The following is a 19,795-nucleotide window of genomic DNA, read 5'->3' as shown; positions in this document are numbered from 1 at the left end:
GAGAGAGAGAGAGAGAGAGAGAGAGAGAGAGAGAGAGAGAGAGAGAGAGAGTATTTCTTTATGTGTTGTTTGTCTGTTTCAGGGATACGAAAAGAAGTAAGAAGACGACGGCAGAGGAGATGTTGTGGAAGGGCTAGCCGTGGGAGCTGAGGACTACGTGCGTTCGCCCAGCCTTCCAGAGAGCCAGAGTTCTTCTCCCACTTTTGTTGGTGTTGTTTGCGTCTTCTTTGGGTTGTTGTAACAGTTTTACGGCACTTGCAACACAAACGGGGCACATTATTTAAATAATAAGTGACAATTTCCATCTTGTTTTTAATTTTAGTGATAGTTTTATTACTGCGGCATTTGCATTTCACAACTAGCCATTTAGGTGCAAATTTGCATTGTCTGTTTCTGTCAAATAAATACATGCCGTTGACAGGCTGTTCACTTCAATGTGCTAAACTCAGAAATATACAATTTTCAGGAGATAACACCCCCACCCCCCATCTCCCTAAAAAACCCAAAAAACTCAAACATTTCATTTCTTTAACAATTTTACCTAGATCTAAATTAAGCTTTTTTTCAACATTCAGAATTTGACTTTTGGAGAAATATTTCTTGAGCTCATGCAAACAATGCTACAGATGATAAAACTGCAATTTAAAAGAAAGAGAAAAAACAAATTGAGCTCAGTACCGACACCTGTCTGAACTGCAGATTGACCATGCATCTTTTTTCATAGATTTGTCCCATCGATACTAAAATATCTATTGCTGCATACACCTAGTCAAAGAAAGACAAGTCTGAATTTGGACTAGAAATTCCCCTGAAACGGTGGAACAACCGACCGGCCGCCAGTTTGTACTTGTACCATGATGAAACTAAAAGAAGTTGATGCGTGAAAGGGGGTGGGGGTGGGGGTGGGGGTGGTGCCAACCCTATAAGAATATAAGTATAACTTAGCATATAAATAAGTGTACTATTGATTCTGCTGGGGTTAGGCGGCCTTACCACAACATCCCACTTTAAACGGGTGTCCGACAAAACAGGTCAAAGTCAAGCACTTTTTGGGGTCTTAAATTGTGTTATCATAATATTATATCACCGTAATTTCAAGTGTAAGAGTATGGGTTTAACATCCCTTTCAACACTATAAGGTTACGGTAATTACAACTTGTAATACTATATTATTTTAAAAAAGTAAAATGAACATTTTTCACAAAATTCGAGCATTTCTGGAAGATAATAAATAAGACAGAAATTACCTTTTGCTTCTATAAAAGCGTTTGACCTAGTTTGGCGGATACACAGTTAATCGTAGGCCTAAAGAATGTATAATCTATTTATGTCTTAAGTATTTCGCAATGTTCCAAAGATACTTTTTAATATATCAACTTTCCACCACCAAACAAAAGCAAACGGGAGAACTCTGGGAACTCTGATCTACAAGTGTTGTGAATTTCCTCAGCAGACTGGAGCTCTCTTGCGTTGTGTGATCGTCGTGTTGTCTTGTTCAACTAACACAGGACTTGAATTATAATACAATGTGTACTTACTAGACCGGGCACTGTCATGGCAACCACTTTCCGCTTTCTAATACATATATATAGAACTTCGCTGGACGCACAAAAGAAGGGCAAAAAACAAGTCTCGCTTCAGTTGAGTGCGTGGGCGACTTTTCCCTACTAGATTTGCTCTTCATTTGGTTCCAAATACAGTGCAGCCTCTCTCTATAACGACATCGTCGGGACCAGAAGAAAAAAAATCATTATAGAGAGTTGTGGTTATAGTTATAGAGAGGCAGTGAAAAATATTACTAACGCTACAGGGAATAAATCGGGACCTGGGCACCATGTCGATATACAGAGGATGTCGTTATATCGAAGGTCGTTATAAGAGAGGCTGCACTGCAGTTGAAATAGTCCAATGGTGCGCTCCTGGCTCGAAATATGAGTCAATCTGTCCCCGCAGTTTTATGCAATTTTTTTTTTCTGAAATTAGGCAAACTGAGCCCAAAACTGTGAAATTATGCGATTCTGTTACATTTAACAAAGAATGATAAGGGAAAATAATCAGAAATTATGTAAAACAACAACAAAAAATATAATTTTGACAAATTATGCGGGGCGCATTAAACCACGGGGACAGGTCAATGACTCAAATGGTGCGCACCACGATGAACCAGAATGACGCCAGGGGTGCCCTGTCTTGGGTATTATAACCAAAGATCGTACATAACAAGATAGTTCACTCCTCTCTTTGAGTTTGAGCCAATTAAAAAAAGTGTCCTCAAAATTCGGACTTTGCAATCAGTCCGATCAGAGTTACCCTACTTGTGTGAAAAACAATAAAAGTGGAACTAACAAACTGTACTATTCCTATTCTTCTTCTGGAGAAATGAAAGAGAAGCTTCAAATCAAAGACTACAGCGCCATCTGAAGCAATGCGCGGACTTCTGCGGACACTTTTTTTTGGCGGGGTGAACTGTCCATCTTGTTATGTACGATCTTTGGTATTATAATACACGTCTTAGTGATCAACTCTCTTACTACCGTAGGCCCTACTAACTGCTTCTGCATGCAGTGGCGACATGCTGGCTCAGTGGGAAGATGTGCTGGCTGTGAAAGTATATTCATTATCGTTGTTGTTGTTGTTCCGCTTTTTTGTGATAGAAACCATTCCCACCATGAGGAGAGTGGCGATCCAGACGGTTTGTGTTCATCAAGATTTGTTGAGCGTACCGGTACAGTATTTGTCAGGGTCGTCCCGTGGTTTCCTTGTGTTTGCGAGTCAAGCTAGTGTAATATTGTCAGTTGGTTGGAGCAGGAACAAAACATACATTCTATGATGATGATGATATGAACGTGAGAAATAAAACAAACATTTAGACTGTTGTGATGGTTTTTGCGTTTCAAATTAACTTTTTGGAGGGTCTTCTTTTTTCCTTGTTTCTTGTGTTCATTGCCAGTACTGTGTATACACGACAGTCGCCAAGCTGTTCAACTGTTCTAAGCTCAAATAGCAAAGTTTTTCAGGAGACAGAAAAAACGATTTAAACAAAACGTGTCATTCAATCCAGAACTGTACCTAGTTTTTATATATCTTTTCTTTCTCTTTTTATTATTTAGAATTCACATTTCGTGTCCGTAAGAGTTTTTTGGCACTTGCAACACAATAAGGTCACATAAGTTCCGAAGAATAAATGTGTTACAAGGGAGTAACAAAGACAAAAAGAAGGTAGGCAGATAAGGACGATAGATGCTTGATAGGAAAGAAAGAGCAAACCACACCAGAGCACTCGTCAACCACCCACAATTCACATTTCGATTAGATATTTCTCAAGTACATATATACCGTAAGCAACATATACCCCAGAATAAGAAAAGCAACTTTTTTTATAATTCAAAATTTCGTACTTAGTACTTTTGAACATCTGGACAAGGGTACACAGAACGGGAGTCCACAGAAAAAAAACGACCATAGTCACAAACTGAAAATCCTGAGGGTATCAATTTTGAACACTTGTTGACTCATAACTGTATTTCAGTTCAGCTGTTGGTTGATTGTTGTTGTTAGATTTACCGTCCAACAAACGTATAAAAAAAATAAACCACCCATCAAACAAATATGAAGTTATAAGTCCACAAGCTTTTAAAATTGACACCCTCACAATTTCCAGTTTGTGACCATGCCCGTTTTTTCAGTGGACTCCTCAAATGGGAGTGGACCCTGACTCTCCCACCTGACACCTCGGACTGCAAAAAAACAACTGTGACCATATATAGTACCAACTTAAACAAAAAAACAGAAACAAAACCAACTCAAAACACAACTTAAACTCATCAACATCCCCCCCCCCTCCCTTATTCCACTCTCACACAAACACATACATCTTTTCTTTTTAATTCTAGTCCAAATAAATAGTAACAATATTGGAATCCTGATCAATCTACTTTTGGGTAGTGCTTCACTTACGCGACTTGCAAGGATATTTTTTTTTATGGTAAGTTTTACGGCGCTCGCAACTGCATAAGGTCGTATGAGCGCACGGGACACATCAAACATTGTCAGTAGGTAGGAAAATTTTTAATTTTGGCCGGGTGGCGGCCGAAGCCTACTCTTATCAATTTTAGATCACCAAGGGATCTTTAACGTGCGCAACTTGCACACGAGACCTCCGAGGTTTTTCGCCCTTGTCCGAGAAGGTAAGGTGTAGATCTTTCCTACCAGAAGATCAGGGGTGTGGCTGAAAGACAGCAGTAAGAACGAGCTAAGGAGTAGCAGTAGAAAGGCTGCAGAAAGAGTCAGGAGCCCAGAGGAAGGGGCAAAGGAGGTGAGGGGGTGGGGGCAGAAAGTGAAGACGAAAGCAGACGAAAGAACATTGCTAGAGAGCAGGAAAGGAGGTGAAAGGAGCAAATTTTAGAGAAGAAAATTTTTCAGTCACTACCTGGATTCGAACCCAGGACCTTTGACTGAGAGGCGAACACCTTAACCTCTAGGCCACGAGGGGGCCCTTGCAAGAATGGCAAAACTAACATTTGCACATAATGAAAACAAGAGGGATGTTGAATCTGAAACATTCTTTTTTAATTTTTTTTTTGACAATACATACAGTAATAGTAAAAACAGTAAAAGTAAAAACTATAAAGTTTCATGCAGTTAAAAATTTCTTTGCCCAGTACTAATACTGCAAATGAAAAGAACCCATAGTGTGCACATTTATACTCAATGTTACACCAGTTCAACTCATTTCTGGGCAACGGGAGTCTCTACAAAGTTGATGTGGCATATGTATGAGAACAATTCCACAAGGGTATGACAATGAGACAATATTCCCTCCAAGTATTTGACACCCCTCAAACACCCATAACAACAAAACTAAACTAGATCTAAAACAAGCAAACAAAAAAACCCACACAAAAATACAACAAAAAACCCCCCAAAAACTAGCATGCCTCAAAATTTTAAAAAGGACAGGAGTAAAGAAAGTACAGGAATACTCAATTTTCAATGCAAGTATTCCATTTCAAGACTACATTTCTTAGTTTAGCTTTAGTAGAGGTTTTACGGCGCTCGCAACTGCATAAGGTCATATGAGCGCCAGAAGATTAGAGGTGTTACAAGAGAGTAACAAACAAAAAAGAAGAAGAGGAGATAAGGACAACAGATGTTTGATAGGAAAGAAGAAGAAAACAACACTAGAGCACCTGCCAACCACCCACCAAGACTACATCGGAGAGTCTACATAGCTATAAGCCCCTCTGAGATAGCGCCCAACATAATTTCCCGAAAGAAAACAAAATTTTCAATGAAGAAAAAAATGGAAACACGAAAATCTCATACCCACAAAACAGACACTTAGCGAAATACAAAAGTTTTCACAAACTCATTAATGGTACACAAATCAATAAACATTGCAATTCGCCCCCCTCCCCCCCCCCTCCACAAAAAACCCAACACCAAACAAACAAAACTTGTCAGTTCACAAGAATGTGAGAAGAATATCAGTACTTTTACTTTCACAGTCATACATAAACTAGTACTTACTACACTAGAGCCAATGTACAGAGCTACACCAATGGTTGAGTTATAAACAGGGCTGCAGAGCTGCTCTCTGCATTTGCCTTCACACACACACACACATACCGGAAACAACAAAAGCGACAACATCAAATATCATTGAACTACAAGACTAAAGGGACAGAGCCCAACCCCTAAAGTACAACAACTTCCTTTTTTTTTCTTTCTGGTAAGGTTTTACAGTGCTCGCAACTGCGTGAGGTCTTTTCTTCCCTCCTTCTCCTTCCATCATCATTGTCATTCCACCTTCCCCCCCTCCCCCTTCTGCCTGCCTTTCAAAACATGTAAGACAAAACAAAAAATGTCATCCTTGCAACAGGTTTGTTGGAACTTATCACTAGTCTAGCTACCAGTAACAAAATAGAAATGGGGTCTCATCTCCCCAAAACCATTCCCCTCCAAATTTGACAAGCAAAAAAAAAAAAAGACCAACAAAAAACCCTTTATCCCTGACAGCTAGATGGTGGAAGAATGTCTGTAACAAGATAGCTGCAACAAACAAGTTTGAGATCGGTTCTCTCTCCCCCCCCCCCCCTCCCTTCCCCCCTATCCCACCCCATCCCTACCGCAGCACCATCATGTGACAACAGAGTTCACAGAACCAGATGCAGAACAATATGACAGTGGTCGTCTCCCCCCCCCCTCCTCCTCCCTACCCCATCCCTACCGAAGCACCATCATGTGACAATAGAGTTCACAGAGCCAGATGCAGAACGATAGGACAGTGGTCGTCTCCCCCCCTCTCCTCCCCACCCCATCCCTACCGAAGCACCATCATTTGACAATGGAGTTCACAGAGCCAGATGCAGAACGATAGGACAGTGGTCGCTGCCCAAGACTTTGCTGCGGATGACGCTGTCACACATCTGCTCCTTGAACCTCTCCGACAGCACAAAGTAGTCCAGGCGCCTGGTGGGAAGAGATGGGAACAAATAGATGTTCGTGTAAATTGTCAGTACCCGAACGTGAAAGATGGGGGAGGGGGGGTTAGACCAGGACAATATAAAATAATAATAATAATAGATAGCATTTGTATAGCGCATATCCCCGCTCAACAGCAAGCTCTATGCGCTTTACACTATATTATTACCCCAGCAGACCATAGAACACTCCGAAACATTCTCAGCTTCCTGGGAAGCATACAGTGCAAGCAGCTGATTAAGCGCTCAAACACTAACAAACTGACAAGATCTTTCGCTGTCTATAGCCGGGTACCCATTCCCACCTGGGTGAAGTGAGGAAAATTCGTGTAAAGTGCCTTTCCCAAGGACACGACGCAACCTGGTAGAATCAGGAGCTCGTCAATTTTTGGGCATGTGGAGTTATTGGCATCATCTAAAAGCTTTTTTTAACTGTCTTGCATTCAATGAAAAATACCCATCTATCTTGAATAGAAGTCGAGATATTTGTGATTGAAGGAGGTGGGGGTCGCGTGGTTCAGTGGTAGAATTTGCGAGAAAATGGCCGCCAAAGTTTGGCGACTTTAATTGCTTGAGAGTCTTTGAAAACTGAAAAATTACACATTTTATGCTTGTAATCAATGTTTTTCAATAAAATTACACATGGAAATCTGTTTTTTAAATGGACATAAAAAGGTGTTGGGCCATAAAAGAAAAATTTGATAAAAATAGCCAAACTGGCAGAAAAAGGCCTGTTTCTTCAATTTCATTAGATTGGCGAGCACCTGACTTCACCACGAGGCCTCACATATGTGTGAGGAACAGTGGTGACATCAGGTTCTCATAAAAAGAGTGAGATCAAAGAAACCACCCTATTTCCCCCCTTTTGGAAATTTTTATTGAATTTTGGGGGGCTCAACACCTATTATGTCCAGTTACAAACACACTTCTGTATAAATTTTACCAAAAAACATTGATCAAAGGAACAAAAAATGTAAATTTGCAGTTTCCAAAGACACCAAAGCTTTGGAGGTCATCAAACTTTGGCGGCTGTTTTCTCACTTATTCTACCTCTGATCCTCCCCTCCTTCAGTCACAAATATCTCTATTTCTATTCAAAACAGATGGACATTTTTCCACCGAAAGTAAAACAAATGAACAAGCTTTAAGGTTCAACCAATAACTCCATACGCCCAAAAACAAGCGACCTCCTGATTCCACCGCATCGTAACACAGCTATAGGTTTTCTGACAGCATCCACAAAGCATAGAAATGAGTGGAGAACCATGGTTACTTCAAGTTCTAGTTAGAGTTTTACAGCGCTAGCAAAACAAATCAGTCAAGATGTAAGTGCCCGAGATTAGAGGTATTACTAGAAAGTAACATATAAAGAGAGGATCCGTATACATGTTCACATGAATGCAGGGTAGAGTATGTGTGTGACAACTATGACAACATGTAAAGGGGAGTTCAAGCTTACATCCTTGTGCTTCATACCTAGAAATTAAAAGACTGTGCATGAGAAGGAAGAGGAAGAGAGAGAGGGACAGAGAGAGAGGGACAGAGAGAGAGAGGGACAGAGAGAGAGGGACAGAGAGAGAGAGAGAGAGAGAGACACAGACAGAGACAAAGAGAGAGAGAGAGAAAGAGAGAGAGAGAGGGGAGAAGAAGAAGAAGAAGAGATGTTTCAAATTTATCAACATATTCCACTGATGAATATAAGAATGAAGCAGCTATTTAGAAGCAATCTTTTCCTTTTACTCAATTACCCCTTTTTTAAAAATTACTTTACTATCAAAGTAGTCTGCGTCTTTTAGTGCACACTGTGAAAAAGTACACTCTTGAAGAATCCATGCTTTTGTCCACTGGTGGGTTCAGCATTGTCAAGAACATTTTTAACCTATTATTTATATTACTTTGGAGAGAGCTCAGAAAAGTCATTAGATGAGAAATGCATTTTCAAACAGTAAAATGACATTCCCAAAACTTGCTTCTTGTGCATTCGTTCTGAATTTTCACATTGCGTCCTTCTGAACGTAAATTTAACTGAGCATGGGCTAAAAGTAGTAAAAAAAAGCGACTTTTCTTTTAAGTTTAAGTTCTAAAAGAAAACAAAATCGATTTCTCCTTCCTCGACACACAAAAAATTGGGGACTCAAACAAAGGTGGGACATAGCTGGCCAGAGGTAGAGACTATAACCCATGACAGAAGAATGTGGTGAGCTCTCTTCAGTGGCCTATACACTTTGACACAGGGTGATGGTAAGTGTTTTACGGCGCTCACAACTGCATAAGGTCATAGGAGTGCGCAGGACACACCAAACATTTTCAGTTAGTAGGAAATTTTGAATTTTGCCTGAGTGGCGGCCGAAGCCTACTCTTATTGATTTTGGACCACCAAGGGATCTTTAAAGTGTGCAACTTGCACACAGAACCTCTGAGCTTTTTCGCCCTTGTCTGAGAAAGCTAGGTGTAGATCTTTCCCATCAGAAGATTAGGGGTGTGGCTGAAAGACAGCAGTAAGATGGAGCCATGGAGTAGCAAATGGAGACGAAAGCGGACAACAGACCATCGTTGGAGAGCAGGAAAGGAGGTGAAAGGGTGAAGGGAGACAATTTTAGAGAAGAAAATTTTTTAGTCGCTACCCGGATTTGAACCTGGAACCTTTGAATGAGAGGCGAACACCTAAACCTCTAGGCCATGAGAGCCCCCCCCCATATACACTTTGGCACAGGATGAGAAAGGATGATGATGATAATAGATAATAAATGATAATCGATATAAAAAAACAACAACATACCAGCCAACATTTTTCGCTCGCGCGTTCATGAAGTATGTCCAGAAAGTATAAGCCCCCTCCTCCTCAGGGTACAAGTGTCGGAAGGAGTCAATGAAGCCCTCATTCAACATCTCCGTGAACCCATCTCTCTCTTCCTGAGTGAAGCCAGCGTTTTTCTTATTCCCCTTGGCATTCTTGATATCTGTAGATGAGAAAATAAAGACATGCCAGAAAACAGATATATATAAATTCCAGCGAAAAATAAAGAGATGAATAAAAGACTCTGAGTAGAGAAATGAAAGATGAATTAAAACAAGATATATCATCTACTTTTTTTTCCTATATGCCCCTATCAAAGTGAGATCAGAAAAGTAGCTAAAAGTATTCAGACCCTGTTATGATAACATTAATCCACAAAAACAAATGAATATGGGATCAAAATGCCGCCATTTGAATAGAAAACACTCCTTACTCAAAGTTTATTGAAGTAATTGAACAACGATACAAAAGAGCTGTTATGCATGAGTCAGGTATGATAATACTGATGATGAAGACGATCATAAGTGGTAAAAAAATAATAAAAGTGATAAGACTCCTTTGATATAATTCACTTGTTATTATTTAAGTGGACTTTTCCCACTTGCTGGTGATGAATCTAAGTATCCGATAAAAATATCAAGATTCGCCACATGGGAATCAAAAGCATGTTCTTTGCATACAAGATGAAAAGCCTGACGATTATACTGACGATTAATCTTACCAGATTATACTTCTGGTAAGTGTTTCACGGCGCTCGCAACAGCCGTGCGGGACACATTAAACATTTTCAGAAGGTAGGAAAGCTGAGATGAAAGCAGACGTCAGAACAATGCTAGAGAGCAGGAAAGGAGGTGAAAGGAGATAATTTTAGTGAAGAAAATTTTTCCTTCGCTATCCGGATTCGAACCCATGTCCTTTGAATGAGAGACGGACACCTTAACCTCTAGGCCACAAGAGCCTCCCGGAGAAAGATTGAGGTGATATAAAGAAATAAGAAAAGGCACGTACCAATCTCTTGGTGGGAAACGTTGAGATCTCCACACCACACCACCGGCTTTTTGGCGTCCAGAGATTTGATATAGTTCCGGAAGTCTTTGTCCCATTCCTCCGAGCGATACTTGAGTCGGACCAGCCCACGGCCCGAGTTGGGGATGTCTGTTGTGTATAGGACAAATATTGATAATGATAGAAGAAGAAGAAGAAGAAGAAGAAGAAGAGGAAGAGGAGGAAGAGGAGGAAAAAGAGGAGGAGGAGGAGGAGGAGGAGGAGGAGGAGGAGGAGGAGGAGGAGGACGAGGAGAAGAAGAAGAAGAAGAAGAAAAAGAAAAAGAAGAAGAAGAAGAAGAAGAAGAAGAAGAAGAAAAAGAAGAAGAAGAAGAAAAAGAAGAAGAAGAAGAAGAAGATTATAATAATTTTTTAAAAATAAATTATTTTAAATAATAATAATAATGATGATTAAATAATAACAATGATAAAATAAAAAATAATAAAAACATTCATTATATGTTTCATAAATATAATTAATTTTTTTTTAACCACAATTGACTGTAGCTGTGTAGCTCTCAGGATGGAAGTTCCATATGCCAGCAAGAACACAAACTCCAAAGAAATTAACCAACTGTCAAAACAGTCCCACAGTTTACTACTCACATGTATTCACCAAGAAAAATTTCTCAAACTCAGCTGTGATCACTCTGCCTTCTTTGTCATGTTTGGAGATTCCTGAAATTTTTGGAAAAACATTTTCTTGTCAAACACATTCTTTAAAAAAATATCTTGAGATAATACCTCACAGACGTCCAAAGCAATGGGATGGCGTTCATATGACCTTATGCAGTTGCGAGTGCCATAAAACATTATTAAACTAAAAAAAAAAGGAATGGGATGGTACGGCACACAAAATACGCTCCAACAAAACACCAGAAAAGAAAAAATTAGGTCTTCAGGGGGGAGGAAAGGAAGGTGGAGAGAACTTAAAAACCAAAATTTCCAGGATAGAGAAAGGGTACACTTTACACGACCCAAAAGCTACCAAACCATCCATGACCAACATATTGCAAATAAGTACATCCCAACCTCCCGGCAGTCCTCTTTCCTTAAATAATACCAAAGAAGCAGACAAATTTTCTGAGTACACTCATCAGTGCCATCATTTATGCTGATGGGGTTTTTCTCGAATACATTCCAACCCTTTGAGCAGCACCCTTTTCTTAAAAATACTCTTCAATGCCAATGGACTTGGTAATACTGATGGCTTTTTTCCTTTCTTGAAGAACATCCCAAATTTCCACCTCCAGCCATATCTTAAAAAACAATACAAAAGAAGTAGAAACATTTTCAGAGTTCACCCACCAATACTGTTAGTAATGTTGATGTTTATTTTTCTTGAAGTATATCCCAAATTCCCCCCCTCCTCCACACAGCCATATCTTAAAAAACAATACAATTGTGAGGCAGCGAGGTGGAATCAGGCTCTCGTCAATTTTTGGGCATGTAGAGTTATTGGTATCATCTTAAAGCTTGTTCACTTGTCTTTATTTAGATGAAAAAAATATCCATTTATCTGGAATACAAGTCGACATATTTGCGAAAGAAGGAGGTGGGGGTCACCAGTTTTCAGAGGTGAAATAAGTGAGAAAATGGCCGCCAAAGATTTGTTATTTCCTTAGCTTAAGAGTCCGTGGTAACTGAAAATTTACATTTTTTGTCTTTAATCAACGTTTTTCAGAAAAATCCACACAGAAATTAGTTCTTTAATGGGCATGAAAGGTGTTGAGCCAAAAAACAAAAATTTGATAAAAATTCACAAACCTGTGGACAAATGCAAGTTTCGTCACTTTAATTATTTGACGAGAGCCTGATTCCTCCACGCTGCCTCACAATTGTATTAACAATTTCTGAGTTCACTAACCAATACCATGAATAGTGTTGATGGTTTTTTGTTGTTTTTTCTTGAAGCACATCCCAAACAACCCCCCCCCCCCCCCCCATTCAGCCATATATTTTTTTTAAATACAAAAGAAAAAGTAACATTTTTCATCGGCATTCACTCACAAATACCATCGGTAATGTTGATAAGTTTTGTTGTTGAAGCACTTCTCAACCCCCCCCCCCCCCCCCACAGCCATATAATACAAAAGAAGAAGTAACATTTTCATTCTTTTTTTTTTTTTCGTAAGAGTTTTACAGCACTTGCAACACAATAAAGTCATATAAGTGTTGAAGATTAGAGGTGTTACAAGGAAGTAACAAACACAAAAAAAGAAGGAGGGGCAATAGAGACGCAAAATATTTGATAGGAAAGAATGAGCAAACCACACCAGAGCACCCGCCAACCACCCATGAAACATTTTTCTCCGGTGTTCACTCACCGATACCGTCGGTGATTTTGATGGGTTTCTTCTTGAAATACATCCCGACCCCCGAGTATCCCTCGGTGTCGCCGGACAGCCAGTGCGTGGAGTAACCGTCCACCTCGGCCGCCGCAGGGATCTTCGAGACGTCGCACTTGAGCTCCTGCACGCACAGCACGTCAGGCTGTTCCGCGTTCAGATAGGACAGGCCCTCTTTCTGACCATACGACCGTGAGAGAAAAAAAAAAAAATCGAGCGATAAATGGCGTTACTCTTTTTGACATTAAAATAAGATTTATCTTTCTTTTAGACGCTGTTCTTAAGATCCTGCATCTACAGTAAATCAGGCTGGCTGTCTTAATATAGGACAGGCCGAATAAATACATTAGAGTAAAAAAAAATAAAAATCAAGCAATAAATGGTTTGACTCTTTATAACATCAAATAAGATGTTTTGCCTTCGAGACATTGTCCTTGATCTCCTGCACGTACGGTACATTGAGCTGATCTGCCTTTAGCTAGTACAGGCCTTTTTTGAACAGACGACAGAAGAAAACAGTTTGAGTTTTGAGTTCGGAGAAACGCAATTAAACAATAATGGTCCTTTAGCGCTGGGGAAAAGCAAGACAGACAGAGGAGAAAAAGACAGACAGGCAGAAACAAAAGAGAGCATCTGCATCTCAGCTTTAGCTTATCGACTGCTAGATATACATCATCATACACTGAGGCTTGATATTACTGCAGAGAAGGGCAGAGGTAACCATGTTCTGAACTTCTTACTCTGCGAATGTCGTAAACTGACACAAGTTTGTAGCCAGAATGGACAATACAGTTGAAATAGTCCAAGATGACCACCCATTGTCAAGGAGAAAAGCAGTTGTCTTAGACAGGTAGAAGCCTTACACAGAGTCATTATAATGTTAAAAAAAACCCCCAAAACCCCCAACAAAAACACCAAGAGAGGAAATAGGAAGTGGCCCTTAGTTCAGGTGATTGTCTTATACAGGTGGCCATTTGTACAGGTGATTGTCTTGTACAGGTAATTGTCTTATACAGGCGGCCGTTTGTACAGGTGATTGTCTTCTACAGGTGGCTGTTTGTACAGGTGATTGTCTTCTACAGGTGGCTGTTTTTACAGGTGATTGTCTTATACAGGTGGCCTTTAAGGCAGGTTTGACTGCACAGCTTACAAAAACAACAAAAACTGTGACAAAAAAACCTACAGTGCAGCCTCTCTATAACGACATCGTCGGGACCAGCAAAATGATATTTAAGGAAAAAATTGGGACCTGGGCACCATGTCGTTATACAGAGGATGTCGTTATATCGAAGGTCGCTACAGAGAGGCTGCACTGTAAATAATGTGGTGACGCGGTGAAATCAGGCGCTCGTCAATTTTTGGGCATGTGGAGTTATTGGTATCACCTTAAAGCTTGTCCATTTGTCTTGCTTTCAATTTTAAAAATATCCATTTATCTAGAATATAAGTCGAGCTGCTGGCAATTGAAGGAGGTGGGGTCACCTGGTTTCAGAGGTAAAATTTCCAAGAAAATGACTGTCAATGTTTAGTTATTTCCTTGGCTTGAGAGTCCGTGGAAACTGAAAATTTACTTTTTTGTGCCTTAAATCAATGTTCAATAAAATCAATATAGATGTGCTCTCTAATGGATATAGGTTTTCAGCCAAAAAATAAAAATTCGATAAAATTTCCCAAACTTGCGGAAAAATGCCAGTTTCTTCATTTTGATTATTTTGACCAGCCCCTGATTTCACCACCACGCTGTCTCACACTTGGTCACTCACATCCAGCCACGCCCTGACTCCATTTATGTTCCAAGAAGCGATCTTGAAATTAGACTCCTTGCCGCTGGGAGATTTGGCCGTACACTTGAAGTCTGTCCCTGAGAGCGAGTCCGAGATAGACACACGTGCCTTCAGTTTGGGTTTTGGCTCGGCGTCTGCCCCGGAATCGTCCTTGATTGCGTCGCTTTTTCTCTTCCTTCCTTTGGCTGGGGTTGGTTTCTGAAGGGCAGTAATAACATGTGAGTATTACTTCAGGGATGCCACTCAACTTTTTTGAAAATAGCTGAAAAGCCTGAGTGCTTGGTGTTGTAGGCTCCAGGAATAAAGGAAAAATATTTCTGTCTGTTTGTTTATTTTGTATGAATGAAGAGACGCTTGCCGGCAAGGTAAAAGTCATTTAGTGCATGACAAAAACAAGACAGACAGATGGAAGGAAAGAAAAATAGCAAAATCTACAAGTGACACCCTCCAACTTACAATGGTAGCTTTCTAATGAATAGTATCAGTATTAGTAAGCGTTTCACGGCACTTGCAACACTATTAGGTCATATAAGTGCCGAAGATTAGAGGTGTTACAAGAGAGTAACAAACACAAAAAAGAAGGAGGGGAGATAAAAACGATACTTGTTTGATAGGAAAGAAGAAGCAAACCACACCAGAGCACCCGCCAACCACCCATGCTTACTTATGAGAATTTTATAAGAATAAAACAGCAGTAACTGCATCTTTGTCTCCTTGTTCAGTTAGGAGCAGAAAAGCAGCATGAGGGACAAGAGTTATAGAAATATGAAAAAGTTTGAAGAAGCAGCGTTCCTCTTTCCTGCTCTTTTTTATCTCACCAGGGAAGGAGAAACTACAGCCGACAGTCAGGGTAAGACCAAGCATTAGAAAGACTTAAAATATGCACATGTAGGCATTGAGGTAAAAATAGAATATAAAATAAGAGAAACAAAGAAGAGGTTGAATGAGTGCATAAATATTGTGGCAAAAATAAATTATCGTCAGCTGATGTCATGATTAAATGAGTAATCGACTACACATCCTAGTGAGGATGTGTAGATTTATCGTTCTTGCCTTGTACACATCATAACACTTTCCACCCACGCAGTGCACAGAGTGCGCAACTCTTATCCCCCACGGACCATGATACAGGTGCGGTACACGCTATATCACACTGTCGTCGATCGGCGTCCCGTGGAGAAAAGGGGCGGCTTCTTACCGTTGCCGATCGGCATCCTGTGGGGGCATAGTGTTACACAGGTCGTTGTGATTGAGTGGTCTACCTTGTATCATGTTGTATTACGTACGTGACGGTCTTGATGATTCCTGCCTGCTAGTAGCACTTGGGAGAATAGGCATATATTGTTTATAACATATTTTTTGCTTCAATAAATTAGTCTTTGGAAACTCATTTTGACGTCAGCATGACTTAGATTTATGTATAAAGCTAAAAGCTGTGCCTCCCTAGAATATAACAGACGATACAGTGGAATCAGGCATTCCTCAGTTTTCGGGCATGTGGAGTAAAGGGAACCATCTTATACATAGTTCATTTTAATCCATCTCTTGATGGGAAAAAAGACCCACTAAAACATTTGCAGCCATACATTCATCTATTCTACTTCAGCTTAACTTAGTCCCGCTGCTCACAAGTAAATGGAATTTCCTCTCCAGAGACTCTCATAAAATGAGACAGGCGCCGAGGAAGGAAAGGAAAAATGATGAGACAGTAATGAGACAGTAACAGGTACTAATTAACACTTTATTACCACAGAAGAAGTGTTCATTTTCATGCTTTTACCTTTTCTGTAGTTGTGTCTTTTTCATCAGCCTCTTTTTTCTGAGTGTCCTGTTGAGATTAAAGAAGAACGTAATCATATCCCCCACTGAATAGCCTCAACTGTTCCCACATTTCATCTATGATTTATTTTGGTTACCTATCCAGTGTCCATGATCCTTTTCATGGCATCAGCACACAAAAAAAGCCAATATAAGCAGAACATGAAACAAAATACTCTACTCAAGGAACGCTGTTGAAAATTGAAGCCTGAACAATGGACGATGGTAAAGTACTGTAGCCTATTCTTACGCAACGACAGAAATTGTCATTTATTTTACAATAACATTATGATTATGAACCTCCGTGGAATATTAACTATTTCTCCACAGTCAGAGACTAACAAAGGTGCAGGCAATCTTAATGGAGTAATACAGAAGACAATGAAAGTACTACTACCACAAACCTGCAAACCCTCAAGGAACAAAAATAGGAATTTTTCTCAGAATCCTCCCTAAAAATTGGAGTTTGGGGGAATTTTTAATTTAAAAAATCATATTTTTCAGAAACTCAGAAGACATTAAAAGCTGATTGTTACAAATAAACGTGTATCGCATATACATGCACATAAAACTAATTTGTATAATTTCTATGTTATTCACGTCAAGTCGCACAAATATTGCAAAAATATACCTTCTGTCATGTAAATTTTCACATTATTTACGATAATACCCAGAGCCCAATATGGAATTGGAAGAACCGATCACCCGACTCGCTGCCTAAGAAAAAACACTTTTGTTTTTGAGGCTGCAAGTCGGGCGATCGGTTTGTGCCACCATGGTCGCTTTGCGCCCTCAATCTGGCTAGCCCCGCCTACCAAGCTCCAAACTGAACCGAATCGATCGCACCAATGGGCTCTGGGTTTCTCATGGAAACAGAATTCAAGACAAAAATATGATTTAATTAATACAAATCTGATCAGGGTTCTTCCACAAAGGCAAAAGAATAGAACGGAGGAGTCCAATTTCTATCTGTGTACTTGGCAGAGGTCTGCCACTCTCATCACTTCAAAGTTAAAATAAAAGCCTCAATCTGACACAACACAAGTTAACAAAGACTTTAAAATAATTACCTCTGTCGCAGAGCTTGCTGCCGCCTCATTGGTCTCCTCTTTGCTCTTTTTCGCAGCACGTTTTCGCTGAGAAAGAAGAGAAAAAGAGTAATTATTGAAATTTGTTCTGTAATAGTAGTGGAGGGTTTTACGGCCCTCGCAACTGTATAAGGTCATATTCATGCCATGAGCGCCAAGGGGTGGGTGTCAACAGAGAAGTCTTTACAGGGAATCAGACTTAGACTGCTCACCTCTCTAGCTTCAACAGCAGAAGGTCTGCTTCGACTATCAAGGCACCCCGAAAACAGCAGGTCACAAGAGAGTGACAAACATACAAAAGAAGTAGAGGAAAATGACAATAGTAAGGATCAGGAAAGTAAAAGCAGCAGTTCCCTGTTGTAGATCAGGCACAGTTATGAGCGTGACATGAGTCAGCCCATTTACAATTCTACTATGCTTGCACGAGAAATGTCCCCCTTTGGGATTGGCCTAAAGACACTTCAGTCAGCGGCAGTGCCCCGGGGGATAAATTTGTTCTGTGTTAAATAAAATCTAAACAAAAGCGATTGATTGTTCATCTTTTTGCCGGACAGCATTAGAAGTAGAAGCCTAGATATATGCACAAGCACAGTAACAGAGAGTTGAAAGTTCTCTCCCTCTCTCTTCCTTCCGGCACCGTGGCGTCATTTAAGAGGTCAGCCATGCCGACAGCACGCAGGAACTCAATACTCGCTCGGGGGTCCTTGAAAAATACTGAACGTGGGTCACTGAAATATCCCAGCAGTTGTGTTTTGGCACCATAGTAGAGTTGAAAGTAGCAAGCATAAGATAAGTATTATAAGACTTTATTTGATCCAAGAGGGAAATTTTTTCTAGGCATGATGTCAAGTAAAAACTTGGGAGAAGGCTGTTTTTGTCTCCTTCATGCTGTGAGCTATCCCACAACATAGGGGGTAAAAAAAGGACAATAAAAGTAAAAGTGATTGTTGCTGTCATGTTGTTGTTTTCAGATCCCTTTAGCTGCGAGCATTCGCTCTTGGCAGCGCAATGCCTCCCTCAAGAGTCATAGTGTTGCTGTCATAAATGAGTGTAACTTCAACGTTCTTTACAGTACTTTACACACCCTGTGATGCAGAATTAAACAGACGTACCGACTCATTACACATTGCCAAGCAATGACGCTATTCCTTAGGAGTGACAGCAAAACGTAATCACTGTCAATCAGTGCAGAATCAGAATTTGCAAAACTGCCGATCAAAAAGCTCCAGACAAGTGACCTCAAGAAATTTTGGTGAATATGCGTATTGAGTATTGATACAAAAAGTTCTCATCCTAAAAAACACGCTATTTGTTGGAAAAGAGTGTTTGTTCGTTTTTTAAATTGTAAACTGCTGATTTTAAAGTTAGTTACCTAAGAAAATACTAACTACAGCTCTAAAAACTTACCGCCATCGTAGAAATGAACCGTTGTTCTTTCTTCTGGAAAAAAAAGATCATAATATTTAAAAAATGGAAACCCATTATTCTAATAATAGTAATTTATTTAATATCAGATCAATTTTAATTAAACCAAACATTATCACAACAATCAAATGAGAAAATATTGACAAAGATGAGCTTAATTATCGTGAGCAGGAACTAATTGTTACCTCTGGGCCATTTTGAGTTTTTTTGCTTTTCTGAAATCTGGGAACTTCCTGATATTATTTCATCACAAAATGCAAAAAAAAATATTTTTTTTAAAGCATTGAGAGAAGAGCATTGAAGCAAATTTTCTGCAACATTTATGACACACAAAGGTCAAAAACAAATTGCTAGAAAATATTTTTCAATGGTTCTTACAAGAAACAGCTCTTAAATTTTAAAATTATTCTCTAACCGTATAAATATATTTTAGAAGGTTGGAGAATCCCCTGTTGCGCATAAAAATGCATATTGCAGCATATTATAACTCAAAATAGACCTGAACTGAGTAGGCCCAACTGGCCTCACCGACTATTTTTGCGGATGTCTCGGTTCGTTCAAGGTTTAACGAAATGTTCCTGATTTCCTTAGACTGCCCCAGATAATCCATGCTTCCCCCTGTATTTCCATGTGTGTGTCACGAAATCAGGCACTCGTCAATTTTGGGCAAGTTAATTGTTATTTTTGTATCATCTGAAAACAAGCGGATAGATCAGATAGAGAACGTAAGGAGTACACAATTTGCCGATAATTATCGTAACAGCAATCTTGTTTGAGTCAATTTTAGCAAAGTGTTATTAGTTATGTGATAATGCTCATTATATTATATATATATACTATGTTAAAGAATCTATAATAGGTCAAACAAGATATGGCTGTTACTATTATAAATATCGCCCAATGGTGCACTCCTAGCGTTCTCTAACTATCCGCTTGTCCTCTGAAACCTTAAATTCATTTGCCTTGCTTTCAATGAAAAGAATACTCTGAGATCAGATATAACGTTATCT

At 39.7% G+C, this 19,795-nt stretch overlaps 2 protein-coding genes across 4 annotated transcripts in view; one reads left to right on the top strand and one right to left on the bottom strand.

The window, feature by feature from the left end:
- Positions 1-2,877, top strand: part of LOC118477888 (protein Ycf2-like) — a gene marked incomplete at its 5' end in the record, with an annotated part of 10,652 nt that extends 7,775 nt beyond the window's left edge. The window contains 1 exon segment of the mRNA XM_035970495.1: positions 83-2,877. Within this exon segment, the coding sequence (XP_035826388.1) occupies positions 83-100 (18 nt within the window).
- A 1,670-nt stretch (positions 2,878-4,547) lies between these two features.
- LOC101849062 (DNA-(apurinic or apyrimidinic site) endonuclease) overlaps positions 4,548-19,795 on the bottom strand; it is a 21,041-nt gene continuing 5,793 nt past the window's right edge. For all 3 annotated transcript variants that reach the window (XM_005101199.3, XM_005101200.3, XM_035970494.1), the window contains exons 2-10: positions 18,768-18,800; positions 17,343-17,408; positions 16,235-16,282; positions 14,434-14,652; positions 12,650-12,848; positions 10,929-11,000; positions 10,288-10,434; positions 9,262-9,442; positions 4,548-6,471 (exon numbers count right to left, since the gene is read on the bottom strand). In XM_005101199.3, coding sequence (XP_005101256.1) covers positions 6,354-6,471; positions 9,262-9,442; positions 10,288-10,434; positions 10,929-11,000; positions 12,650-12,848; positions 14,434-14,652; positions 16,235-16,282; positions 17,343-17,408; positions 18,768-18,773 — 1,056 coding nt within the window. In that variant the 5' untranslated portion in view covers positions 18,774-18,800 and the 3' untranslated portion in view covers positions 4,548-6,353. The remainder of the gene's footprint in view (positions 6,472-9,261; positions 9,443-10,287; positions 10,435-10,928; positions 11,001-12,649; positions 12,849-14,433; positions 14,653-16,234; positions 16,283-17,342; positions 17,409-18,767; positions 18,801-19,795) is intronic.

Source organism: Aplysia californica, unplaced genomic scaffold (assembly GCF_000002075.1).
Source record: "Aplysia californica isolate F4 #8 unplaced genomic scaffold, AplCal3.0 scaffold00273, whole genome shotgun sequence".
Lineage (NCBI taxonomy): Eukaryota > Metazoa > Mollusca > Gastropoda > Aplysiida > Aplysiidae > Aplysia > Aplysia californica.
This window is presented reverse-complemented; position numbering and strand designations above follow the sequence as displayed.